The 27,379-nt window shown below is 53.5% G+C and overlaps 1 protein-coding gene across 1 annotated transcript; it reads right to left on the bottom strand.

Moving 5' to 3' along the window:
* Positions 1-26,631, bottom strand: agps (alkylglycerone phosphate synthase). The gene is made up of 20 exons (XM_067229277.1): positions 26,441-26,631; positions 23,847-23,936; positions 21,886-21,976; positions 21,655-21,775; positions 21,451-21,525; positions 20,286-20,357; positions 19,978-20,057; positions 18,463-18,543; positions 17,799-17,924; positions 17,318-17,426; positions 13,814-13,941; positions 12,968-13,019; positions 11,334-11,410; positions 11,130-11,242; positions 9,597-9,666; positions 9,053-9,114; positions 7,661-7,750; positions 6,420-6,519; positions 6,229-6,286; positions 1-1,986 (listed from the first exon to the last, which is right to left on the bottom strand). Exons 1-20 carry the CDS (start codon positions 26,629-26,631, stop codon positions 1,865-1,867), a joined length of 1,908 nt encoding a protein of 635 aa, XP_067085378.1. The 3' UTR covers positions 1-1,864.
* Positions 26,632-27,379: the final 748 nt, after the last annotated feature.

Here is a 27,379-nt window from a genome sequence, read left to right as displayed (position 1 = left end):
TTCGATTGTGGTTTTATTTATTGCACAAACAGCATTGACAAAATGTAATTTCACGTTAATACATTATCAGGAGAAGTGGGAAACATCGACAGGTACATCAGTTACATTGAGATTTTCAAGCTCTCATTCAAGTTGGGCTTTTGCAACTGTCACAGGAAGTCAAAGCGTGAAACTTTAGAACATTTCCGCCGGGGTGAGGTCCTGTCCCCTGCCATTTCCTTAACTCGCTTAAATGACAGTAGGGTGGAGTGGCCCTGTGCACAAGGGGGTGGGGGTGAAGGTAGGGACCAGGCACGGGAACAGGGACTCCCCTACAGAAGCCAAACATGGCCGCACACGCAGCAGTGACCAGGCACAAACGCCCCGCTCAGCTGTACGCCAACCATAAACACCACACACAGTGTAACTGACCTCGGAAACACACCTCTAGTGTATTGTGTCTGGGTGAATTTCTGGGTGATACACCAACTTCCTTTTCTGCAGTAAGCAACATAATATGAAACAGTGCATTGGACATTAGTAACTTAATAGTGTTGAATATAATCAGGTACATGTAACATTAACAGTGGAAAATATCAATCAAGTTAAAAGACTTCTAAAGATGGCGTCTGGGAATGGTATTGTGCATGTGCTGATCAAAAAAATAAATAATACAATTTAGGTGTTTATTGCTAAATGTGTTCCATTTGTCTTTACAGCATGTACAAACACACACACAGCATGTACACACACACACAGTATGTTCGCATGGTGTGTACAGAGTGCTGGAGGAGTCCTGGGCGTGTGTTTGGCGTAACCAAGGTCACCAGGATGGAGAGACGTTTTCAAACACATTCACATGAGAGCACAGATGACTCAAGCACTTTGCACGGCAGGGAAAGACTAAATAAAATAAAATCCTTCAACGACAAAGACAAAATGACAAGCTATTAGGTGACTCTCGTCTTCTGTTTGTAAATCCAATGACTGTCGATTGGGCAGGAGGGTACAGTTTTTGTAACAGAGGCACAACTCACAATATAAATCTTCGTTAGGTCCGACCACAGAACACACATCTCCTGTGGCAATAATGACAGGGGGGGGCAGAGCTCACAGGACTCCACAGAGGAGCACATAGACGTACGTGGTTCACAGAGGAGCACATAGACGTACGTGGTTCACAGAGGAGCACATAGACGTACGTGGTTCAAGAACATGACGTACAAAAGACAAGTGTGGGCTCACACACGGACTCCACTGGGCAACAGGAAGTGGGCAACAGGAAGTGTGCAGCTCGGAGACCGGAAGTGTGCAGAGAAGGGAGGGCAGGGCAGAGCTGTTGAAAGGCACATGGCTTTGGACTGCCACAAACAACGACTAACAGTTAAATGTTTACAAAAAAAGAAAATGTTAATGATTAATTGGCATTTCTTTGGGGGGCGGGGGGGGGAACAATTTCATCATAGGCAAACATGAGTATATCGACAAGGATTTAGATCATGTGCAGTGAAAAAGGCCATGACCATGGCAGGGGTTAGAGTGGAGCTGGAAATTGTCCGTCTACAGTAGCTCCATCTCCTGGACCGCTCGACCCCCAAGGCCCACAATGGCGTTGACGGACTGACCAACCAACTCCCTCTCAGACACAATGATTGCTACAGCAGGATAAGTGCTATACAGACACGGTCAAGCAGAGTGGGAAGCGGAGGATGAGGAGGAGGCTGGGAAGAGATCGGCGTCTGACGCTCGAACGGCGAGGAAGAGGGAGAAGACACAGTCTTACAGATTCACATGAAGTAGGAATCAGAATTGCACAAGAGGCTGTTAGAAAAGTGAGACAAAAAAGGTGGTTTGAAAAAGAAGACAAAAAATAAGAAAGAAGGAATTAGAGTAGATTCCGGTTGCCAAAGATGTTGTCAGGATCGACGTAGTCCTTGACCGACTTCAGTATTCCCATGCCCACACTGGAGACGGTCTCTCTCATCCACTCCTTCCGAAGTTTCCCAACTGAAAGTAAAAAAATAAATAAAAACATAACATGAGGAAGAAGCGGGAGGAAGACAGAAAGGAGAAGAACAAGGACTGGGCACGGCTGATTGCTCAGTGGGTTGCTTGGAAACCAATCAATCTTGCGAGTGTGAGTGAATAAACAGAAGGTGATAAATGCTTTTATTCAGAGAGGAGAAATGTTTTGCATGGCATGATTTATGGAGCTCAGCAGACTATCACACTCATTAGGCTCCGTGTTCCCAGAGGAGGGGGCCGGCTGGCCGACGCACCTCCCTCCCTCCCTCCCTCCCTCCCTCCCTCCCTCCCTCCCTCCCTCCCTCCCTCCCTCCCTCCCTCCCTCCCTCCCTCCCTCCCTCCCTCCCTCCCTCCCTCCCTCCCTCCCTCTCCTCTCTCCTCCCTTTCTTTCCCTTCTCTCTTCCTGTCTGTCTCCCTCTCCCCTTCTCTCTCTTTCCTGTCTCTCTTCCTCTCCCCGTCCCTCTCTTTCCTGTCTCTCTCCCTCTCTCTCCCTCTCTTTCCCTCTCTCCCCCCATTCTTCTTGCTCCCAGATCAGACCACTGATGCCTGGAGGTACATGGCTGCTATCCCCCCCCCCTCTCCCTCTCTGCTCCTCCCCTCAGATAGCAGCCTGGCGGGCAGGAGGGGTAGGAGGGCAGGAGGGCAGGAGGGGTAAGGGGCAGGAGGGGCAGTGGGGACAGGAGGGGCAGGGGGACACACTGTCCTCTGTGACTGTGGTTCTGGCGGTGTTCCCCGGCTCAGGGCTGGGTTCTGCCCTGGGGCCCAAACTTGGCCAGACAGGCTCCAAATCTGGGGGGGTGAGGGTGTCTGGGGGGGGGGGGGGGGGGGGTGAGGGTCAGGAAGGGGGGGGGCAGGGGTAGCGAGACCAGGCTAATGTGGCATTTTAAACATTGGGCACCACCTCCGTACCCCATGAGAGTGGAGAGGTACGACAAAGTGACAGTCTGTCCTTGACTGGCTGCATGTGACTGGATGACCATTAACTAGCACAGTACACAGTCCAGCACCCTCCGCCACACTCACAGACAGGCATGTGAACGGTACTATCTGAAACAGGTGTCTCCAGGTGACTAAAGGCCCCCTGGCCTTCCAATGGGAAAGGATGAGGGGGGGAGATACCCCTTTCGTTATTTATTTACCTAACACCCACACCCACACCCACACCCACACCCACACCCACACCCACACCCACACCCACACCCACACCCACACCCACACCCACACCCACACCCACACCCACACCCACACCCACACACACACACACACACACACACACACACACACACACACACACACACACACACACACACACACACACACACACACACACACACACACACACACACACACACACACACACACACACACACACACACACACACACACACACACACACACACACACACACACACACACACACACACACACACACACACACACACACACACACACACACACACACACACACACACACACACACACACACCTCCCTGCTTGATTGGTGCTTAAGAGTGCCAACCCCTCCGTGTTAATTGAGTGTGTTGAGAGAGGGGTTGGAGCTACCTGTCAGGGCATCATGGGAGATGGGAGGGCGCCATGTAATCAGACGCCAAGACCAGCCACGCTTAGCGCTGGCAGGCCGGGAGCTCCAGATGGAGACCAGCCGTGGGGGCCAGGCCCCCGTCTCCTGACAAGGCAGGACAGACAAGGGGGCCACCGGGTGGGGGCGGGGGCGCCACACCCCCCCCCCCACGATAGCGACAGAAGGGCCAGTCAGTCACCCAATCAGCCGCTACTCTGTAACTAACTAAATAGCCTGCTCTCCCTCTCCCTCCCATCCCCTCCCACCCTTCCTCCCGTCCCCTCCTCCCCTCCCTCCCCCTCCTCCCTCCCTCCCTCCCTCCCCTTGTTCCACCTCCATCCCCTCCTTCCACTCAGGGAGAAGACAAAACAGAAGGTGCTGGGAGTGCATCATTGCCTCCATCACAGCGATAATTTACACATCTATCTTGTCACGTTCCCTCCTTTTCGCCTGCCATCGTCATCCATCTAGCGGGGGCTGGCTGGCACAGCTGAGACAGACAGAGACACGGGGGGGGGGGGCACTGGGAACATGCAGGGCCTTCGCAGGCGGGTGTTCAGGGGTGCTGAGGGGAGAGACGTCATCGACGAGAGCAGGGCTAATGAAGGGAAAGCAAGTGTGCTAACTTCCTCCTCCCGCTCCCGTGTTCATCGACCTGAGCGGCAGGGACTGAGTGAGTGAGAGAGTGAGCGTGTGTGTGTGAGTGAGTGTGTGTGTGTGTGTCAGTGAGTGTGTGTGTGTGAGTTACTGAGCATGAGTGAGCGAGTATAAAAGTGTGTAAGTGAGTGCGAGTGACTGTATAAGTGAGTGTGTAGGTGAGTAAGTGAATGAGTGTTCTGTGTGTGTGTGTGAGGACTGATGTTCTGCAGAGACCCCAGCTCGCGGGAGGTCCTGGTCTGCTGGAGAGCGTGGAGGTCCAGGGTGGAGGTCCAGGGTTGAGGTCCAGGGGGGAGGTCCAGGGTGGAGGTCCAGGGTTGAGGTCCAGGGGGGAGGTCCAGGGGGGAGGTCCAGGGGGGAGGTCCAGGGGGGAGGTCCAGGGTGGAGGTCCAGGGTGGTGCCGCTTCTCTCCATCCTGACCTCTCACCCTCTTCGCATTTTCCTTTCCCCCTTTCTCATTCCGTCTCTCTCTACTTCAGCCTCTTTCCTCTTCCCCAACTCTTTCTCCCTCTCCCTCTCTCCCTCCCTCCACCCCCCTGCCTCCTGGTCTGCAGGGCTGTGTGGCGTTGACACATGAGGGTGAGAGGAGGAGAGAGAGAGGGCTGAGCCCAGTGATACAGTGTGGTCCTGATAAGTCAGGAGGGCTGGGGGGCAGGGCTAGGGGGGGGCTAGGGGCCTGGTTGGAGGGGAGGGAGGAGGGCTGCCTGGGGGGGGGGGGGGGGGGGGGGGGGCTGCATGGCAGGCCTGATGGATGGATGACTCTCAGAGAGATGGATGGATGACTCCCAGAGTGATGGATGACAAGCAGCTTTACTCTCCTGCAACCCCACTGACCTGGTTAAACAGTACATTTCCCTCTGCTCTCTAACAACACTGACAGGACATTCTGCACCCAGCGTCTGAACTGGAAACACACCCCTGAGATGGGGGGGCCTAACGTTGACGCAACCATTTCACAAAAACTATTAAATATGACTTATTCTCCATCATAGTCAGCAGTTGACTACTGAGAGTAGATGGAATTCCCCCCCCCCCCCCCCCCACACACACACACCTGAGTCACAGCCGGGTGTAAACACAGGTTACAAAAATGTATATTTCCCGCCGCGCCCTCCCACCTCTCCTCCCCAGACTACATCTGTTTTCCTTGATACACAAAGCCCAGCGAAACTAGCTCCATTTGTCAAGCCCTGATTGTGGGCAGACAAACCAGCCTGTTTGCGCCCAGATAGCAAGGCCCACTGTTATTAATCACAATTACAGAGTGGGGGCCCCACACACACACACACACACACACACACACACACGGGAGCTGCATCAATATCCCTCCACCCCCCTCCACCCCGGGCTCGGATCAGGGTGGCCCAGCCACTGTGTGGAGGTCAGTGAACCCAAGCTGATAACAGCAGCTTCACCTACGCCGGGCCAGCCGCGGCCTCCTCCTTTTATTAGCCATCTTTTAATTTTGAACCCACCCCCCTCCCCCCAACCTCTCAGGAAAAATAGTGATTTAATATCGCAACTGAGTCCCCTGCATGCCGTTTTGACAGGCGTGATGAATGGCCCGACGTGGTGTATGAAAGCGGCCAGGCGGATGGCAATAAGATAAGGCGGCCATTTTGTCTGGGCTGATAGAGGCTCCCCCACCCTGTCCTCCCCCCTCCCCTCCCTCCTCTCACGTCTCATTTGGCGTCTCATTTGGCCGCCGCTGAAAACGAACAAATAGCCAAAGCGCGGCCATTTGTCAGCCGGGTGGGGGAAACGTGTTTGGATTCGTGAAAGAAGCAATGAATGATCTCCTTAGACCAAATACATGTTTACAGAAAGGCTTGCTGCCCGCTCTCTCACTTGGACCAGCAAACCTAATGTGCAGGGCAGTACACCCCCATGCCTACGTAAGCCTTGCGATCAATCTGATCCCACAATGTACACAAGCACGCGTAGAGAGGATGTGTGTTTGTGATTGGATGGTGGTTGCTAGGTACCTCCGTGGTGATGAGACAGGCTTCCTCCATTGGCTAGGATCTCTTCTCTGGCAGCGCGCTAGGACAGGGGAACAAGCCACTTCAACTGTCAACATTTCAAACCCGTACAGAACATGTAAGTATATCACCGTGAAGTTAAGCCTGTGTAATGAGCTCAGGGGGGGTTGGTATGTAGGCGCAGTGCGAGTTACCTCCACTTGTTCGTACACATGCACTGGTTCGGCCAGTCCTCTGTAGTTGAAGGCAAAGTAGAAATAGACACAGGCTCCAGCGTCATAGGTCTGGGTCACCCTGAAACCGCCACACAAACATGTCACCCTCACAAGATAAAATAAAGCTTATTGTTTTTTTTTTGTTTTTTTTATGTATTATTGGTTTACCCCCCCCCACCTCTCTCTTTTCCCTGTGGAAATGCGTTCTCCGTGAACCTGAGAAACCCCCTGGTTTTGGTTGAGCTAGCCAGTCTCACGACGGTAAATGCAATTTCTCCGCTGTAATTGGAGGGCGGTGACAAGGCGTGAGGGGCGGGGCCTCTTGAACCCCTGGCCTCTATTCCTTCGCTCCAAATGAGCATCGGGGTCTGCCAGCTTCCAGAACGTCACATTATCGGGACATTAAACGGTCATCAGCACACTTTCACTGGATCGTCCTGAGCGACATTTCATGATTGTTCAGCAAGCAAGCTACTATGTGACACCCGACAATCCATTACAACACGGTCACACTTTACATGACTAAGGACCTTGGTGCTACATTTATTACTTTGACGTGTCAGTTGTCACACGCGGTGAGAGATGGGAGACAAAGCCAGAAGCCATTTGTCACGTTTAAAATTCAAATTGAATCGAAAGAGTCAAAACGTCCACGTTAAAGATTTAAAATACTGTAATAATGTAGAAAGGCAATCCATTCTTGTGTTTCAGACAGATTGGAGCTGGGCGCTCTCGCTCTCGGTCTTCTGTCCCCTGTGAGAACAACCTCTGTTCCTCGAGCCTGCTCCCTCACGCTCAAACACACACAGAGGTTAAACGGACAAATCAATCTTGTGACAGACGGCAGCCGGGAAATGAATGGCTGGAGCATAATCAGGCTGAGGCCTAATCTGTCCACTCTGAGCAGGGAGCAGCCTGGCCGTCTGCCTGCATGCCTGTCTGCCTGCATGCCTGTCTGTCTGTCTGTCTGTCTGTCTGTCTGTCTGTCTGCCTGTCTGTCTGCCTGCCTGTCTGCCTGTCTGCCTGTCTGCCTGTCTGCCTGTCTGCCTGTCTGCCTGTCTGTCTGTCTGTCTGTCTGCCTGTCTGTCTGTCTGTCTGTCTGTCTGTCTGTCTGTCTGTCTGCCTGTCTGTCTGTCTGCCTGTCTGCCTGTCTGTCTGTCTGCCTGTCTGCCTGTCTGCCTCCAGGGGTCCTAAGGTCTAGTCAGTCTGAGGTTACCTACCTGCATGAGGACAGGGCTGGGTACTGGACGCCCCTGTCTTTACACTCCCTGGTGATGCGCTCTTTCACGTTCCGGCAGATGTCCAACACCCTGGACACACAGACGGCAAACAAACAAACAAACAAAGCTGTGAATCAAACCAAACAATGTTTTTAAATGACCAATGATGCTGTGGGGAAACATGCCTGCAGTGCGGCCTGACAGAAGGAGGCGTGTGTGTGTGTGTTTCCCTACACGTCTACAGCAGTGAGCAGCGAAGGGGAGAACACGGGGACATAATGGGGACTGCCCGGGTCACTGTGAGAAGCTCTCCCTGGCGTGTAACAGCCGTCAGCATCACACATGCAGCCAAGTGCAGAGCAGAGAGGAGGAGGAGAGGTAATGAGCCAGGTATATATGCTGGCCTGCACGCCTGCTATCCCTCGGTCTCCCCTACTGGGCAGTGTACACAGGGGCCCTGCATTCGTGTGTGTCTGAAACACAGCCGCTCACGCGACGCCTCCGGGGGGGGTCCCCGCCTGGGAGGCGCGTCGCGGTGGAGTACGGTATCGTGTCACGGGGGAGAGGGAATGTTCCTGAGGCTGTCTCTGGAGTACCCACAGACGGGGGGAGAGAGAGAGGGAAAGAGAAGAGAGAGAGAGAGAGAGAGCGCGAGAAGGCCGAGGAGAAGAGACAGAGAGAAGTGAGGGGGAGGGGAATGCCAGTTTAAACTGACTGTGTGGGAAGAAAGCCAGGAGGAGGACCGCTCCCAGGAGGAGGACCGCTCCCAGGAGGACCGCTCCCAGGAGGAGGACCGCTCCCAGGAGGACCGCTCCCAGGAGGAGGACCGCTCCCAGGAGGACCGCTCCCAGGAGGAGGACCGCTCCCAGGAGGACCGCTCCCAGGAGGACCGCTCCCAGGAGGAGGACCGCTCCCAGGAGGACCGCTCCCAGGAGGAGGACCGCTCCCAGGAGGACCGCTCCCAGGAGGACCGCTCCCAGGAGGAGGACCGCTCCCAGGAGGAGGACCGCTCCCAGGAGGACCGCTCCCAGGAGGACCGCTCCCAGGAGGAGGACCGCTCCCAGGAGGAGGACCGCTCCCAGGAGGAGGACCGCTCCCAGGAGGAGGACCGCTCCCAGGAGGACCGCTCCCAGGAGGAGGACCGCTCCCAGGAGGACCGCTCCCAGGAGGAGGACCGCTCCCAGGAGGAGGACCGCTCCCAGGAGGAGGACCGCTCCCAGGAGGAGGGCCGCTCCCAGGAGGAGGACCGCTCCCAGGAGGAGGACCGCTCCCAGGAGGAGGACCGCTCCCAGGAGGAGGACCGCTCCTAGGAGGACCGCTCCCAGGAGGGCCGCTCCCAGGCAGCCTCACAGACACGGTGGCTAAGAGTGGATCCTCCCACACGATCCTCACCTGTCCCACGGCACGGACGTCTCAAAGGACTCCCCGATCACAAAGTAGTCCATCCCCAAATCCTTCAGGGAAAACAACAGAGGGAAAAAGACATAAGTGAATCACCGACGATTGATGGATGCAGCTAGCTGGGGAGTGGCAGGGCGTCGTGGCAGGGCGTCGTGTGACGGCCCAGACGTGGACAAAGCAGCGCAGGCCACCGTGACCCTCAGAGGAGAACACAGGCCGGAGCTCTCCAGAGGAGAACACAGGCCGGAGCTTTCCAGAGGAGAACACAGGCCGGAGCTCTCCAGAGGAGAACACAGGCCGGAGCTCTCCAGAGGAGAACACAGGCCGGAGCTTTCCAGAGGAGAACACAGGCCGGAGCTCTCCAGAGGGAGCGGGCTGCCCCGTCCAGGCCTGACAGGATCAACACAGAGGATCTCCCAGGTCTTTGTCCCCCTGCCTCTCCTGTCATTACTCAGGGCTCCGGTCAGAGCCCTGCCCCCCCCCCGGCCCCCCGCCTATCCGTCACCCCCAGAGAGAACAGCGGACGATGACCCACCCGGAGGTAAGCGATGACGAAGGTCAGCATGTATCCCCTCTGCCCATTGTCCTCTCCGGCTGCCAAGCCCCTGGAAGCAGATACAAGGGGGTTAATATTTAACACTTCTTTATCCTGGTGCACCCCCCCCTCCTCCACCCCCTGACCACAGCTGCCAGTCAGTTCCAGAGTGGTCAGATCAATGGTGCCCCAGCCCCCCCCCCCCCCCCCCCAACCCCCCCCTCAGGTCAGCCCCTACATCCATCAACCACAGAGGATAATCAAATATTCATCCACTGCCCTAACTAATCAGGGTACGCTCATTAGGAAATCGTTTGATCGACTGGCCCGGCTTTCCCGACAGCGGACAAAAGAGCTTCCTCCAAGGGTCGCCCTCATCCATTAACCTCAGCCTGATAGGTTAGGATGATTTGTTTGAGCTAACAGGAGGACCGCGGCGCGGCGACACCTTCCCCTAACGACGGGGCTCTTAAATTGGTCCTGGGCGTAACCAGGGGGACTGGGGATGGTGTGCGTGGAGCTGGGCCGCGCAGTCACACTAATACACGATCCATAAGGTTACACCGAGATTCACACACCTCTGCTTGTTTTAACGAGGGCCAGTAGTGCTGACTAGGAGCCTTGCGGCTGATGTAGAGGGGAAGAGTACTCCATGTACCCTGAATCCTCTATAATGCTGTGGAATCGTGGACTTCCTGTTGTGGAACTGGGTGCTTCCTGTGTAGTTCGGTGGGTAGAGCATTTGACTGAGGTGGCAGGTCTAAATCCCCCCCCCCCCGTGCTGTACTTCGCTTTGGATAAAAGCGTCTAAATGAATCTGTTATTATTATTCCTGATGTGGGGGACTGTGTACTAGCTGGTGTGGAACTGGGATCTGGAAACGAACCTGAAGCTTTATAATACAGGTGAACGGGAAAGAGAAACGAGCCCAGCTTAGCGGTTAGAGGAGCAGGATAGAGCAGCAGGATGGAGAATGATAGAGGTAGAGGGTGGAGGATAGATGGAAACGAAACATCCCTCTCTGACTGATAAGACCTCCATCCATCTACCACACAATCAATCAGTCACTGCTCCTTTGGCCTTCACCCTATCCCCCTACAGCTCCGACCCCACCCCTCCCCGCTCAGGACAAGGTGCCCCCACCCCCAGCCACCCCACCCTCCCCACCAGCAGGCCTGCCAGGGGGGCAGGCAGGGGTGATCCATCACCGGGCTGTTTTACGGTCGGCCTCTGGTTCAGCCCCACAGCCTATCCCCCCAGTCTAAGCTCACACACCCCCAACCATCTCGCCCAGGCATCCCATAATGCTAGCTCTGCCAGAGGACCGGCTCCGCCCCCGGCCGTCTGCTCGGCGCCGCAGACCTATCAGAGGACGCTTTCTCCGAGGAGGTGCTCTGTGATTGGCCAGTGACCTGTGTTCCAAACTGATAAAAGTTTTAATGGTTTGGGGAAACTAGCGGAGAACCACAAGACCGGTGTTCCAGACACCAGAGTGGAACGTTCCGTGTTAGGGGAGTTTGAGAAGCGACTCACCCAAACTTGGCAGCGATGTCGTAAACTTGTTTTTCGTGCTGCAGGACCTTCTCGCGGTCCCCTTCAAACAGCAGGGTGGCGACGCACAATTGGTGGGGGTCGAATCCTTTGAACTGGGTTCAACAGAGACCAGACGTTGTAAAACTGTCCATACGGAACCAAATAAGTGGGGCTGGCATGTTTCTATATATTATTTTTTTTTACCTTTGTAATGTAGAACGTCTTCAGCCCATCCACAAACGATGTGAAGATTGACGACACTTGAGGCTTCAACGCGTGGCCTGCAGAAACACACAGACAGAGAAGGTCAACCCCCTCCCATTCCAACGGCAAGCACACCTCTGTCGGTTTGGACTTACAGCTCCTATCATCTCCGCACACATTTAGCCCCACTTGGCGCCCCCATCCCCTGCCTGTTTCCTCCAGCGTCTGATCGGGCCCACGGCCTCAGATTTATTTGGCTTTTTGAACAAAAGGAGGAAAATAAATGGCAACATTTGAATAACTTGTAAGTGGCCAGTGGCTGCCCGCGGCTGCCCGCGACTGCCCGCGACAGCGACTATAAATCAGGGTCTTTCCGAGGGGGAAGTGGGGATGACACGGCGAAATCTGTCTTCCTCACCCGCACGTTTTTTGATTTATTCCTGATTGGACACACAAAGCGCCCGCGGACCAGTGAGAACGGGAGTCTGGGGCCGAGGGGACGGCTATCAATCACAGACGGAAACTCCCGGGCGTTGCCGTGGCGTTGCCGTGGAGACTTAACAGTTCATTTATTCGGCTTCCACCCGGGTCGGCTCATCACTTAGTGTCCTAATTGTCGCCGTTCCACATGCGATCCAGGGTCTTTTAAGTCCCCTGCAGCCAACACACTCATTAAATAAATACTCACTGACCAGAACAGAGAATTAAACACGGGGTGAATAACACCAACTTCTGTCTTTTTGTTGTTCAAGTTTCCACGCATGGCCTACGTATCCACGTCCTAAACACCCTTCTCATTTTTCATTAGACAGTCAGGTAGCACGGCTGAACATTGCGCTCGCTGTCTCGCTCTGACAGCCAGCTGTGAATACATCAAGTCTCTTTACTCTAAAGCCGACATGATTAAAGGGAGAACAAGGCACTAATAAGCCCAAGAAGGTATTATAAAGCCAGGAGTTTTACTTATTAGTGAAAAACCCTAGTCGCTTTGTCTTGCCTACTTAATGCTAAGAAGTGCATACTCTGGAAAAAAGAGGAAAAATAGAGGAGCTAATGAGATCCCCAGAGAGAAAAGAACTTTACAAAGATCTCTGGACGATGCCAGAGACATTCCACCAGACCTCAAGAAACAATATCATAAAACTTCAATAGAAGAACTGCTTAATTGTAGCCAAGGTCATTTTTCATTGTGCCAGAGCGGAGAGGACGCACACTTCAGTTTCTCGGCGCTGTAATGATCAATTTCACTTCCTGGTACGCAGCAGAGGGGCGAAGGCCGGGCGAGGGCAGCCTCTCTCCTCACACTCCACCGTTGCGGCGAGTGGGAGCAAACCGTACTCGGGCGCAGTGAGTAGAGGAAGGATGTGGTTAGAGTTCACACAAACATTCAGGCCCGCGCGCAGCCATGGTGCAACTTCCTCGGCCTGACTGAGGTGGAGGAGGTGGTGGTGGTGGAGGAAAGGAGATGTGACAGTTTCCTGACCAGTGAAACCAGGTTCCCGGCAGTGGTGCAGGGCTGCGGGAGCCGCGCGGCTACGGAGCGGACCCGAGAGAGAGCGCGCGTTGCAGCGCGGATAACATGGAAGCAAATGAGATCTGACGTGGAGATGATGCGAAGGGCAGAGGCGACTCACCAAACTGAAACTGCTCGTTATCCATGAGCCGGATGGATGCTGGAGCACATCTCTGGAAAACAAGACACCCAAGTCATTTCACTCACACAAAACAGACACAAGTTGGTGTAAAGTTAAATGTGTGTACAAACAGTTTCCGACCAAGGCTTTTGAGAGGACACCAAAACAAAAGCTACTCAATGAGGTTTCATAGTTTATATATAAAGCCGACTCCCAGTTCCCAGGAGGCTGTGAGGCCGAGGCTGCGAGGGCGAGGTCGATACCCTCGCGGTGAGCTCTAAAAAAAACACGACTCGTTTCTGGAGCTAGAACGAGCCGAGCGGCATTAATTTGATGCGTGTATTCATCGATACCGGCTGCATCAGCACTGCACACAGCCACAGAGCAGAGACTAAAAGGGGACGTTTCTTCATCATCTTGAAACGTATTCCTCCCTAATACATCGGGAAGCTGTCGTTCACCGCGGGCCCCGCCTCTTCCCGGTACCATATTGATCAGCCCAGTCGATATACCTCCTTGGTCACACACACATCTTTTGCGGTTATTGTCATGGAAATTAAGGTGAACCCATTATTGGGATCTTTCAAGAGACGTTGACTGACACAGTCGGTAACAAATAATAGTACTGTAGGTAATGACATCAGAGACACAGCTTTGTTTGTGTTGTAAAGGTCTCCTCAGCCCTGCTAAAATGAACTCGCCTAGCCTAGCCTAGCCTAGCCTAGCCTAGCCTAGCCTAGCGCAGTCGGGTCGATGTTGTTAGCTGGGTGAGGTTCGTCTGACGTAAACAGAGAGCGGGAGCTGTGTGCCTTTTCCCCCACAGCAGCAGCGGGGGTGTAGGGGTACCTGTTTGGCGACTTCTCTGAGGCAGGCCACGCCCTGCTCGAAGCAGGGGAACACCACAGAGCCGTACTTCTGGTACTCCGGTACCGGGCGGATCTTCATGGTCACCTCCGTCACCACGCCCAGCATACCTGCGCGGGGTGGGGGGGAACACACATCAGCTGGGGGGAGGAGAGAGGGAGTTCCCCTCATGGCTGGCTTCCCTCATCGAGGACAGAAGCAGGACAGAGAACCACAGGCCCCAAACCTGTCGTGGTGACCCAGGCCAACATTCCACCTCTAGGATCCAGTTTCCTGCAAGCTCAAAGGAGGGAGGCCAGGCTAGATTTACCAAGCCTGGCTGGAGGGAGGTAAAGCAGACCCGTATGAAAGGGGCCAACCCCGGGACAACTTGAAGAGGCCCCTCAGGAGGCCCCTCAGGAGGCCCCGGTTGGCCCCCCTGACCCTTCAGAGTATCAACTACATGTCTGCTGCTATGAGGCTCATGTTCCAGGTTCTTTACCTGTGTGTGTGTGTGTGTGTGTGTGTGTGTGTGTGTGTGTGTGTGTGTGTGTGTGTGTGTATAATCTCCCCCACCCAGACAAGAGTTGTCTGGTATAGCTCTCCTGCCCAATGACCACATTCGTCGTCTATTTAGAAGCGTGTTTCTCAGACAACTACAACAGGAGCCAGGGAGAGCTGCGGATTGTAACTAGGAGGAAATAAACTGAGTCATTAGCTGGTGATTCGGGGTGAGTGGGGGGTCTAACAGGGAACATGACAGTGAAACATCTGCTGGCGGAGCAGAGAAGGGATGCGTGTTTACTGCCGTTGTGCTGAAAACAGTTGAACACCGACAGGGAGCTAGGAGAGGTAGCGCTGCCAGCGACGGTACTCTCCAAGCTCCCTCGCAGACGCCGGCCACAAACTGCCTCAGCGCAGGGCAGCGCTGCAGGGACACTAACGACACGTTCGTCTTAACGAGTTTCCAGTAAACAGTGATAACCTCTCGTCGTAAAGAATTTTCAATAAAACTTTCATAACTCGGAAAACCCACTTCATCATTCCGAGGGAGGGAGACCGAAATGGGAGCTTTCGATACCGTTTCGCGCGTATATAATTACCAAAGACATTAAAAGAAAACAGATGTCTCGCTAACGGCTTTGTAAATGTTTATGAATCGCAGCTAAATCAAGACCAAACCTACTCAAGCACAGTCAGGGTACAGCGGTGCCAAACGCCATTTTTTCAGTGTGCGGAGTTTCCTCCCGTCTAGTGTCATGTTCAAATATTCCACCGGGAAATTACCAACGTTGTGCAACGTTCTGCAGCTCAAATAACAGAACCTCGACTCCAGCGTAACCTAAAACTCAGGTTTTGGTTCAATTTACATGACGCTTAATCTAATCTCATCATCTCTGACCACCGAAATAGAGTTAAAACTACGCACTTCTGATCCTTGACTTTTTGCGGTACTTTCTACATTGAGTTTTTTTTTTGTCTTTTTTTTTTTTAGGTAAATGAATAAAGCCTAACATCCATCCTACGTGACACAGACTGTGTGGCCGGTCTACGCGCTGCTTTTGGATGCTAATGAGGCCTGTAACGTCACAGCACCCTCCACGTGCTCTATCTAGTGGTCCTGAGGTGAACAGGTGACTGGATGACGCCTCAACAAGCCCTCATCTCCACTCTGGAGCTACACCCTGACCTACAGAGAGAGGGAGGGAGGGAGGGAGAGAGGGAGAGTGGAAAAAAGACAAACAGAAAGAAAGAGATAGCATGTGTGTGTGAGAGACGGACAGAGAGGGGGAGAGAGAGAGGTAAATAAAGGCAGGGGTGTCCTGTGCCTAGATTGGTAGTGGAGGCAGTAGGAGGCAGTGTGAGCCAGTAGGAGGCAGTAGGAGGCAGTAGGAGGCAGAGTGCTCTCCTCCGTGACCAGCTGACGTCTCTCCAGCCAGGGTTATCTAGAGGAGATCAACTCTGAGGACAGAGCGCCACCATGAAGACATGAGGAGGACCTGAGGGTAGGAGTGTGTGTGTGTGTGTGTGTGTGTGGGTTCAGCCTTGGATGGCTTCACACACCTGCCCAGCACTGTCCATGTCTGGAAGCCTTGGGGGAAAAACACCAACAGATGATTATTGATGGTTCCAATCACACCATGTTACGGCGTGTTGCAGTGGAGGACATCAGCATTCAGGCCCCATCAAGGTCAGGGAGATTAGGGGCGACCCCGGCTGGGCTGCTGAATCAGATATGAGGACAGGCTTTGCAGTGGTTGCTAATGACGTCCATGTCTTCCCTCGAAGCAGGCAGGGTGGGAGTTTGATCCCACGGCTGGGGTGTCAGGGCACAGTGTCAGCGAGGAGGGAGGGAGGAGGCGCACAGGGAGATATTCCAATCACACCCAGGAGGGGGTGACCCCCCACAGGCACGGGCAAGCAGTAAGCCCTCCCACAAACACACACACATCCTCCACCCACACCCTCCAGCCCCACACCCTCCTCCCAGAGACCCACACCCTCCAGCCCCACACCCTCCTCCCAGAGACCCACACCCTCCAGCCCCACACCCTCCTCCCAGAGACCCACACCCTCCAGCCCCACACCCTCCTCCCAGAGACCCACACCCTCCAGCCCCACACCCTCCTCCCAGAGACCCACACCCTCCAGCCCCACACCCTCCTCCCAGAGACCCACACCCTCCAGCCCCACACCCTCCTCCCAGAGACCCACACCCTCCAGCCCCACACCCTCCTCCCAGAGACCCACACCCTCCAGCCCCACACCCTCCTCCCAGAGACCCACACCCTCCAGCCCCACACCCTCCTCCCAGAGACCCACACCCTCCAGCCCCACACCCTCCTCCCAGAGACCCACACCCTCCACCCAGAGACCTGGCTACAGACACAAGCCTGGGAAACGAACACCACAAGCCCGTACCGTGTCTGCTCTACACAGCACCGAAACAAAGGTCACATAAAAAGTGATGATTTGACTTAATGGAACACCCTCCCCTGTCCACAGACAGATGTGCATTAAGCATCCATGGAACACCATTCTAATGAGTACAAATGGAGATCTCTGTCCCAGTTGCTGCATAGGCAGTGAGCAGATTGCAGAGTTTTTCAGGGGGCAAACAGCAAGTTTGTACCCACATCTGTTTAACATGATGGTGCCAAGCTTCCCTCCAGCTCCCCATTATGTGGGGGGGAACTGGCATATGGCAGGATTCTATGTGGGCGTACACAAGGACAAGGCACGTGTGTGTGTGTGTGTGTGTGTGTGTGTGTGGGGGTGTGTGTGTGTGTGTGTGTGTGTGTGTGGGGGGGGGGGGGTGACGCCTCTCACCAGCAGCCCTGGTTGCCAAAATGGTTTCCCCACCAGCCCTAGTTAATGTTCACCTGACGATCAGTGTGAGAGCTAGCCTGGTGTTGCTGCCCTGATAAGCAAACATGCATAACATGCACACGTAGCATATACACACACACACACACACACCCACACCCAGCAGTGGGAGGCTCGTACCCTCAGAGCCCAGGATGAAGTGGTGGATGTCAGGCCCCGTGGACATGCGTGGCCCCTGGCAGCTCTTCTCGATCACTCCTTTAGGGGTCACCATCCTGACGTGGACCACCTGCACAGGAACCCAACAGCTGTCACTCGCTGATCTGAAGCCCCAACACACCAACATCCAGGCTACTGTTGACCTGGGACACTTCTGGGTTCAAGCAGGTAGACTGGAAACAGTGGTGACATCATGGGCCAAGAAGTCAAAGATTGACACGCTTGAACTATTTACAGTGAAAAGTGAGGTTTTGGTTTTTAAAGCACATGTGTTTGAAAGTGCATTTGAACATGCTTCATTTTAGCAGGGAAAGCGGACTTTATGAAGCTGTTATGCCGACTACCGAGGCCAGGGGACGAGGTCAGGGGACGAGGTCAGGGGACGAGGTCAGGGGACGAGGTCAGGGGACGAGGTCAAGGGAGAGGCAGCCACGGCACCTACCAGGTCCTCAATGTTTCCATAGATGTTCTTCTTCATGCCCGAGGCCCTAGTGGCCACCCAGCCTCCCAGAGAGCTGAACTCCATGGAGTCTGGCTCGTGGCCCGTACAGTAGCCACTCTCGTTGAGCTGAGGGGAAACAGGGAAAACCAGTCAAAAAAAAGAAAATAATATATATCAAAACAGTCAAAAACACAGATCAGCATTCATAGACGCACTCCAAACTCAACGGCTTGACAAAAACGCTCGCTGATTAAACTCGACCGAATTCCTCCCGTCGTTGCCGGGCGTAACTGCAGCCTCGTTAGCGTTTTACGCTCCAAACTCTGCCCTTTATGACATCATAGACTTTTACAAACGCCCAAAATAAACCAACCGCTAAAAAACGTGATGGGGGGGGGGGGGGGGGGGGGGTCGGAGGAAAGGGGTGTAGTGGTGGCTAGTCACCCCTCTGGGCTGGTCGTCTCGTCTCCCCCCCCGCCCCCGGCCTGGCTCACCCTAACGGCTTCTCTCTTCCAGGTGACGGTGGTGGAGTGAGGCCCTGTTTTATCCCCCCGCCCCCCCGGAGCAGGTGGCTCTTTAACGCGCTGCCATCTGCTCCATCACAGAGGCCCGTGGACACGTGAAGGTTAGAAACCAGTTTAGGTGTGTGGATGCTGACACTCACTAATCTCTCCAAATCCTGTCCGATGATGCCAGCTTCGACATGGGCAGTTAAATTCTTCTCGTCGATCCACAATATTCGGTTCTGCAGAGAGGAGGGGGGTGGGATTCATGAAGAAAAAGGTTGTAAACTTTTATCGTTTACGCAACACAAACACACAAAGTAAATTCTCTTCTGTGGCACGGGGCCTGGCGTGGCTGGTTTCACACACATCTGATTCAGGTTAGAGGGGGTTAGAGGAATTTCAACACAACATAGTGGAATCGGCAGCACCAACACATGGCTATCCTCGCTGTTCTGCAGAACTGTCTTCCCTCCCTGAAATACTACCACCAAATACATCCCAGGTTCTAAAAGACTGAACTAAAAACGGCCAAAAAAAGATGCGATATCTTGAACAGTAGATCAAGAGGCGGCAGGTTCGAAACCCCCCTGCGCCATGCACCGCTTTGGATAAAAGCGTCTGCTAAATGTATATCATTACTATGGTTATTTTAGGGCAATGTGCAGGGTTGATGTTGCTGTGGTGAGTGTGTGTATCAGTAGCTTGATGCACTGACTCATGCAGGTTCGCTAAAGGTCACCCCTCCTTTAACACTGGCTCCCATAAACCCTCATCCCAGCGTGAGCCCCCCCCCCCCCCCCACACACAGACACACACCCACACACCTGCCATCAATCTCTCCGCCCCAGTAATAAATAGTCTAATGCTGTCCTGCTGTGCCTTTCATGTGCCTGGCCCTGGCCCTGGGCGACCCCTGACCCTGACACACGGCTCCCTGGTGCCGATGACGCCCGGCCACGCCCAGCCTGGACTCGCCGTGCCCAGACGGGTCGTATATCAGCCCTGCACGGTCACCCCGTCCAGCAGAACTGGGTTTACGGTACTGTAGGGCCTCTTGGGTTGAAGTGAATGCTCCAGAACGACGACCACGACACTGGTCGTGAAGGGAGCTTAGCTCAACCAGTTGAGGGTTAGAGAGGGGAGCGGCCGGGCGAGGTAAACAGGTTGAGGGTTAGAGAGGGGAGCGGCCGGGCGAGGTAAACAGGTTGAGGGTTAGAGAGGGGAGCGGCCGGGCGAGGTAAACAGGTTGAGGGTTAGAGAGGGGAGCGGCCGGGCGAGGTAAACAGGTTGAGGGTTAGAGAGGGGAGCGGCCGGGCGAGGTAAACAGGTTGAGGGTTAGAGAGGGGAGCGGCCGGGCAAGGTAAACAGGTTGAGGGTTAGAGAGGGGAGCGGCCGGGCGAGGTAAACAGGTTGAGGGTTAGAGAGGGGAGCGGCCGGGCGAGGTAAACAGGTTGAGGGTTAGAGAGGGGAGCGGCCGGGCGAGGTAAACAGGTTGAGGGTTAGAGAGGGGAGTGCGGCCGGGCGAGGTAAACAGGTTGAGGGTTAGAGAGGGGAGTGCGGCCGGGCGAGGTAAACAGGTTGAGGGTTAGAGAGGGGAGCGGCCGGGCAGGGCAGAGCGGCGTGTGTCGTGTGCAGCTCTCCTCTGGGGGGGGTGAGTGACAGGGGGTACCCACCATCTGGGAGGTGTCCAGGGAGACGATGGAGCGAGTCTCCTCAGGGGGGCACTCCAGGGCGCTGGAGACACTGGTCCCACCTGGGGGGGGGGGGTGTAGGGGAGAGGGTGAGGCGAGGTTGAAAGATGAGGGGGGTAGAGAGTAGAGAGTAGGGAGGGAGAGATGATGGTGGGGTGAGGATGAGGGTGGGGGGGGGGTGAGGGTGGAGTGTGAGTGAAAAGGGGGAGTTTCCATGACCCACACATTACTTCACTGAAGATTGTAATACACTGAGTAATAACATTGCTTTGCCACAATCAGGCACTTACCACCAAATGGTATCAAACAAACATTGTGCTTGCAGGCCAGCTCCACAATCTTCACCACGTCGTCATGGCAGCCTGTGGAGACAGACAACACAGTCGTTGCAGTAACACACCGACCGAAAGCCAGTAAAACCGCGCAACGCCGCACATAAATTTGCATTAGCAAGATGACGGGAGTGCTCATGTGGCAAAGGAAATAAGCAACGCCACATGATGCTGGGTCTTGGGGAGACAGTAAACAGTCATGAGGCCCGGGGCGATTAGAGCAGAGACAGGAAGATAGGCAGGGGGGCTTCCAGGGAGAGATGGCCCAGATTTGCCCAGGGCGGTCTTACGATGGAGCCAGAGAGCATGAAGACCAGGGTCCCTGAGGGGGGGGGGGGGGGGGGGGGGGGGGGGGGCGGTCGATACGGAGAAGCTTCTCTCGCTCTAGCCAATCACGGCCCCCACCGACCTTTCATCTGGAGGGGGGGGGGGGGCGCGAGGGGGGGGGCAGTAATATCCACCTACATAGACATGCTTCACCGGGCACAAGCAGTCTTACAGGCCAATAAGAAACACCTCGACTCAAACCCGCCCTGCCGTCCAATCAAAACAACAGGGCTTTGAGGCGAGGATAACAGACTAAACCCAGCTACAGATCTACAACCACGACCAAGCGGTTCTCCTACCACTCCCCTTTTCATACCACGGACACAGGAACTGGGTGAATGAAGCCACACATGAAAAGGGGCATTTGAGAGAGCAAAAAAATCTGTGGACCTTCCCCCCCTTCCCTCCCCCCCCATCCTGGATGCTGTTGCAGGGTCTGGGTGATTTGCTGGCCAATTGTGAGCCTGATAATCAAGTTTCAGCCACCAGTCAGCACTCATTTGCATGATGAAATAGCGCCGGGCCTGAACGGCAGCAAACCAATCCCAGCGTCATAATTCATGGGCGTGGGGCGCCGGTTCGGAGCGCGGGGGTGTCGGGTGTCACATGTCCTCCCCCCGACGCCTCTTATTAACCCTCCACTCATACATATTAATACTCCCACGCCTCGGCAGAGATTAACCCTTTAAATCACCCGCGCCCAGAGATTAACTGTGTAGTGTGGTGGTGGTTGGGGGGGCAGTAGGGGGGGCGGGGAGACACGGCTTGTCATAAACAGCGACGCCACGGAACTCACTTGGCCACGCCACCATGTCGGGGGTCCTGCCCACCCGACCCTCCCGGAGAGCGAAGATCTCGTGCAGGCAGTGCCCTGTGGACGACAAGAACACACGTGGGTGGGTTTGAGTCCCGGTGAGATGCCCCGTGTCAGAGAGTGTTGGGAGCTACACGTGTCTAATGCTGGTGGGCCCTCAGGGGGGGCCTTCCCAGAATGCCTCACCGTGGGCCCGGAACACCCGGTCCTCGGCGTCCAGGGAGAAGGGGACGCCCGAGGACTTGAGCTCATCCATGAATGGCTGGTTCAGGGAGGGCGGCTGCACAGAGCTGGCATTCAGAACCGGCTGAAACAAAGACACAGGGGGTGAGGAGGGGGGGGAGTCATGAAGCGACTGCCGTCGTCGTGGTGATTCAGGAATGGGGCTTGAGGGTTTCGACGGCGGTCGATGCTCACCATCGCCATGTTTTTATGCTGCATGCTCGTCGCAAACGTCTTCTCCATCCACTCCCTCAGACTGGGCAGGATCATCCCACTGAGCCTGTACCTGGGGGGGGGCCCGGTCACAACACACGTTACTTCCTCACACAACACCACTTCTGAGACCAAATAAGTCCCCCCCCCCACACACTTGGCATTTCGTCTCGGAGTCGCTGCGGGTTAGCATGCCGCGGGTTAGCATGCCTCGGGTTAGCATGCCGCGGGTTGGCATGCCGCGGGTTAGCATGCCTCGGGTTAGCATGCCGCGGGTTAGCATGCCGCGGGTTAGAATGCCGCGGGTTGGCATGCCGCGGGTTGGCATGCCGCGGGTTGGCATGCCGCGGGTTGGCATGCCGCGGGTTGGCATGCCGCGGGTTGGCATGCCGCGGGTTAGCATGCCGCGGGTTAGCATTCATTCGTCCGTCATGGGTTGGGAGTGTGTGCAGCTGGTGTCGGAGGAGGTTAATAGGCGGCCCAGGCGACAGCGCTGGCTGTGCCATCGCCACCTCGGACGCTGTATAATTGAGCTGCTGGCACGGTGACGACCAGCCCATTAGGGGGACTGTGGTGTGCCTTTGTCCAGCAGACCATGATACACAGCCCTTAATGAAAAAGCCTCTGTCATGGAAGGTTCTGGAGGAGGAGAGGAGGAGGAGGACTTTCTCTCCGACTTTCACTCCTCCGCTCCCTCCAGTGTCCTCCAAGTCGGCTCGTCCGACGACGTTTCGTCTGAGGAAGCGCGACGGAAGCCTCGCAGACGCGGTTTGATACAGCTTACAGCTTCGAAGAGGGAAAAACCATTTGCTGTGCAACATCCTGTACAATTCAAGCCATTACTCAAAACCCAGACACCTCGATCCGGGCGCCTTGGCTTCTTTTTGATTCCGACAGGCAGGGATGTCTTTTGTTAAGTCGTACATCACCCTTACAACTAAAGAGGAAGAGACAAAGAACAACAACAGGCTGGCCCATCGCTGCCTCGGCCTCCCTCTCGGCCTCCCTCTCGGCCTCCCTCTCGGCCTCCCTCTCGGCCTCCCTCTCGGCCTCCCTCTCGGCCTCCCTCTCTGCCTCCCTCTCTGCCTCCCTCTCTGCCTCCCCTTCCGCCTCCCCCTCTCGGCCTCCCTCTCGGCCTCCCTCTCGGCCTCCCTCTCGGCCTCCCTCTCGGCCTCCCTCTCGGCCTCCCTCTCGGCCTCCCTCTCGGCCTCCCTCTCTGCCTCCCTCTCTGCCTCCCTCTCTGCCTCCCCTTCCGCCTCCCCTTCCGCCTCCCCCTCCATCGTGCCAGACAAAGATAAAGCTATAGAACAGAGGGTGATGGCTCGCCAGATGAGAGAGCGATCCATTCTGGTGCCTGTGCCAATTGAAAGCCTGCTCAGTCACTTGACAGCATGGAAACGTTAGGCTGTGTTTCTCTACACACACAGAGATGAGGGGGGGGGGGGGGGGGGGAGGGATAAAAAAGAAACATTCATAAGTGGTCCACATAATTCAACGTGCGCCGCGTTTCACTTCTCTCTCGTTTGGAGCAAGGGGGAATCGAGTTGTCAAGTCAACACATTATCTGTTCAACGCATCCGAGGGATTTTTCAGACGACTATCATACTGTTTGACCTTCTCCGATGTGTTTAAATGTTCTCTGCAGATGCCTGCCACCAGATGGCAGTAGCACCACATGGATGGGACTGGCCATGGGGGAGTTTCTCAAAAGGCGTGTGGTGTGGAGATACATGATATCTCCACTCAGACTCACTTTCTATCCCAGTAAGAGAAAGTTTACAGGTCAATGTACGATGGAATGGAATTGTGTAAGGATGGGGGTATTTTTCTTAGTAATATTAATAAAGTCAGTGTGAGATCTCATGGTTTAATAATGTTCAGTTATACCAGGTTTAGACACCTGTGTAACGCGTACATGACTGTTGCAAAGCGAAAGACGGTACCTCTTGCCGGTGAATTCCGCTTGGCCTTTCTTGTTGAGGATGAATTTGGAGTCACTGTAACCCCAGCCATTCCATTTCATCACTTCCTGCCTGTGGGAAAACAAGAACCCGGTGTCAAGCAAGTTCACCGTGTCAGAACACTTCTCAGATCAAGACAGGACGATCATCTTAGGAAAACGCCACACACACAGTCCAAGGGCTGACTTTTTCCAAAGGCTGCGGCCTTGCACATCCAGACACCGCCATCCTCCCATCGTTTCAGATATCGGGACTTCCTTCCGCAATCTTTTGTTTTGGATCTCTTTAAACCCCTCTAGTCAAGGACGAATGGTGTCGAACTTTCCCCTGGATACACTGTGGCTGGTGTCTGTGTTCAGCCTTGGGGACAGCTGACAGGGACACCAAGAGCACAGTGTTCCCCCGAGGCACTGCCGCTCTCCTGTGGCCGGGGCACAGACGGCAACCCCATTCCCCGTTACCGTGGTAACGTCGCAGGATGGCCAACCCGGTTCCTCTCAAACGACGATTCCTCACCAGCAACCACCTATGCTAACAGGGAGTGGCTGGCTTGTCAGGGAGTCTTTGCTGTTGAGCAATGACACCCACAGAATGTTCGCTCACACAAAGGAAGGAGACTCCAGAGGAACCACAGTTATTATTTGTAATAATAGCCATATCATAGCCACTCCTTGCCATAACCTTTTCATAATTCAAGGTGCACGAGGAGTGTTGTATGCTAACAGTGTAGCGACAAAAGTTATGAGTGTTTAACAAACTTCTCAGGCCTGTAATTCACGAGCGAGAATGAGACAGCGGAATGCTTTTCATGCCAACGTTTGATCTACAGTCAAAGCCTGGTGTGACACATTGAGCTGTGAGCACGTCACCAAACATGACATTATGGCTGTTGGAATTCAAATACTGTCCACAGCCGTGACTGGTTCAGGGGTGTACTGAATATTTATCTAGGTGAACAGTGTTTATAGTTTATGATTTAGGCCTGAATCTCATAAGTCTGGCTTTTAAACATCCATTCCAAACAGTTGATTTCACTCTATGATGCTCTAGGAGCAAAGCATGATGCCAAATACCTTCCAGGTGGCACTGGAGGAAGTTTGACCCAATTCAGCTGGGCACACAGACTGGTTCAGTCTGTCCAACCCAGCACACGAGAGCTATCAGAACTGGGCATCAGGTACACGCCAAAAGGCCTGCCTACTACATCACATGCCAAATGTGATACTAACATACTCTGGAATGAATGTATATTTTTCAAAGATTTAACTTTACACTCAAATTAAGAGGATATTACATGTGAGAAAAAAGCAAAATAGGCCTAGAAGTATTTGACTAGTAGTTTCAGACTATTAGACCCTTCTGTTTGTAAATAAACACTTCTGATTCTTGAGTTTCTGCTGTGCTTTCTTTATGGACTATTCATAGCCAGTCACCTGGGATAAAATCATCTGTTAAATGAAGATAATGCAAGTGTAAATATATTTCAACACTACCTCAGGCATGCATAATCTCTCTTATACCCTCACAAGTAGCCACAATAACGTTGCTCACAAACTGACTTTTATAAGTCAACTGTTACCTTGGGTACAACTTAAGACGAAACATGTCTCGAACTCCATAACCTTTCTTAATCAGAGCATCAGGTTGACTTGTGATCAAGTTTCGCAAGGCCATTTGTACAAACTGTTGGTAAATTCAGATATGTAACTTTGCACTGAGGTCATTGCGTTATCTGCTTTATGACACTAGATGTCAGTACACCATGAGAGGGGACATGCCCCGCCTGGAAGGAGCAAATTTTTTCACAACCCTGTTAGAGAGTCAGGCCACCAAAGCTCTTGTCCAATCCGATCACAGTTTTATGGGGGAAAGTTGTAATCCTACCTGACCAACTTTCTCCGTTCCTCCTTTGTCAATGTTTACTATTTTACAAATGAAAGGGAATAAGTGTCCCAGAATGACCCATATTAGCAACGGAAAACAACATATTCGTTGATTTTGTTGTGTATATGATAAGACAATAGGGCGTCAAAGTATCTTGACAACTAGGCTGGCAAACTTTAAAAACATTCCTTAGCCTGACGCACTAATAAACTGGCCTCTGTCAGCCAGTACGTTGACTAACCAGTCAAAAATGGGCGGAAATGTCAAAATGTAAGGCACATCGACGTCTCTCTCATCCAGCTTGTTTCTGAATTAATGCATTACAGAAGACTGATTAAAAGACGTTCCCCTCTCAACACATCGATTTCGTTTGATAGAACTAGTGCTATTTATATCGATCAAGAAAGGTGTTACCAAACCACGTCTATGCCCACCCGCCGCACCCACTTATGAATGAATCGCATTCAGAGTAGCCGCTACCAGCAAAGCTAGCGGGCCAAGTTTGAAAGCTATGAAGCAGTGCTTAAATGTACTACGGCAGTCTAACTATACTAAGACGACAGTGGACTGTATTCAGTTACTGTTAGTGACTAATAATGCATGTCATTTAAACTCTCAGCTCACTATGCAAGCTAAGAGCTAGCAGACGGACACTCATGACAGCGAGAGCTCTCCATCATCATAGCCTTTACCTCCTCCTCGGCAACGTCTTCGGTGTGTTGGCAACATCTGATCTGCTTTCTTCAGCTTTGCACTCCATAGCAACGATCCCCGATTCATCGTACGCAGGTCTCTGTAGATGTCCAGCGATTATTCTCAATCTTTGCTGTGCAATTCGTTGCACCTCGGAGCTGCCGCCGCCGCTGCTGCTACTTGACGCCATGCTGCTTCCGTGTTTGTGAGGGGGGGAGGCAGCGGCTGTCAGAGGTCAGCAGCGAGGATATGATGAGGTACATTGTAACCGGATACCATCGGGCAATAAGGGAATTGTATATAATGTGTGTCAGGAACATTAACTACCAGATTGGTTACATTGCTTATCTGTATTGATTCCACCAATCTGAGCAGGCCACTTTTTACAATGTAGCCTAGCCTAATATCACTCGTTCTTCACTTTTAATGCACATTACATTTCTGCCTGAATATTTGAATTGTGTTATTTTAGTAGGTTACATGCAAGTGTATGCATTTATTATAGAGTTTGGATTAAACAATATATTTTTATATTAGTGGCCAGTTATTTTTCGTAGGCTTTGCGTAGAACTTGTAGAGGCCTACATTTTGAGGAATTGTGTGTACAGCAAAGTAGTTTCTATTTTAAGTGATACCTTGCTTTCATGTTTGCCTGGTAGAAATTACACCACTATGTAGAATAATTTGCTACTGTCTCTGAAGCTAAATTGACCATTCAATACAATAGGTTCCTACACCAAGCTTTATTTAATTATTCCATTAGTTCATACATCAGTCAGCACTCACACAAAAATGAAAGGGCACCAGAGAACAATATGAAACAACTAAATCAGAAACGTGACATTTAGGTTTGCACAACCACAAACCACACACACACACACACACACCAACCATTACTTTACACTGTAGGGTTAGCACGACAAAGCAGCTTTGGCCAA

Source organism: Osmerus mordax, chromosome 2, assembly GCF_038355195.1.
Source record: "Osmerus mordax isolate fOsmMor3 chromosome 2, fOsmMor3.pri, whole genome shotgun sequence".
NCBI classification, from domain to species: Eukaryota; Metazoa; Chordata; class Actinopteri; order Osmeriformes; family Osmeridae; genus Osmerus; species Osmerus mordax.
This window is presented reverse-complemented; position numbering and strand designations above follow the sequence as displayed.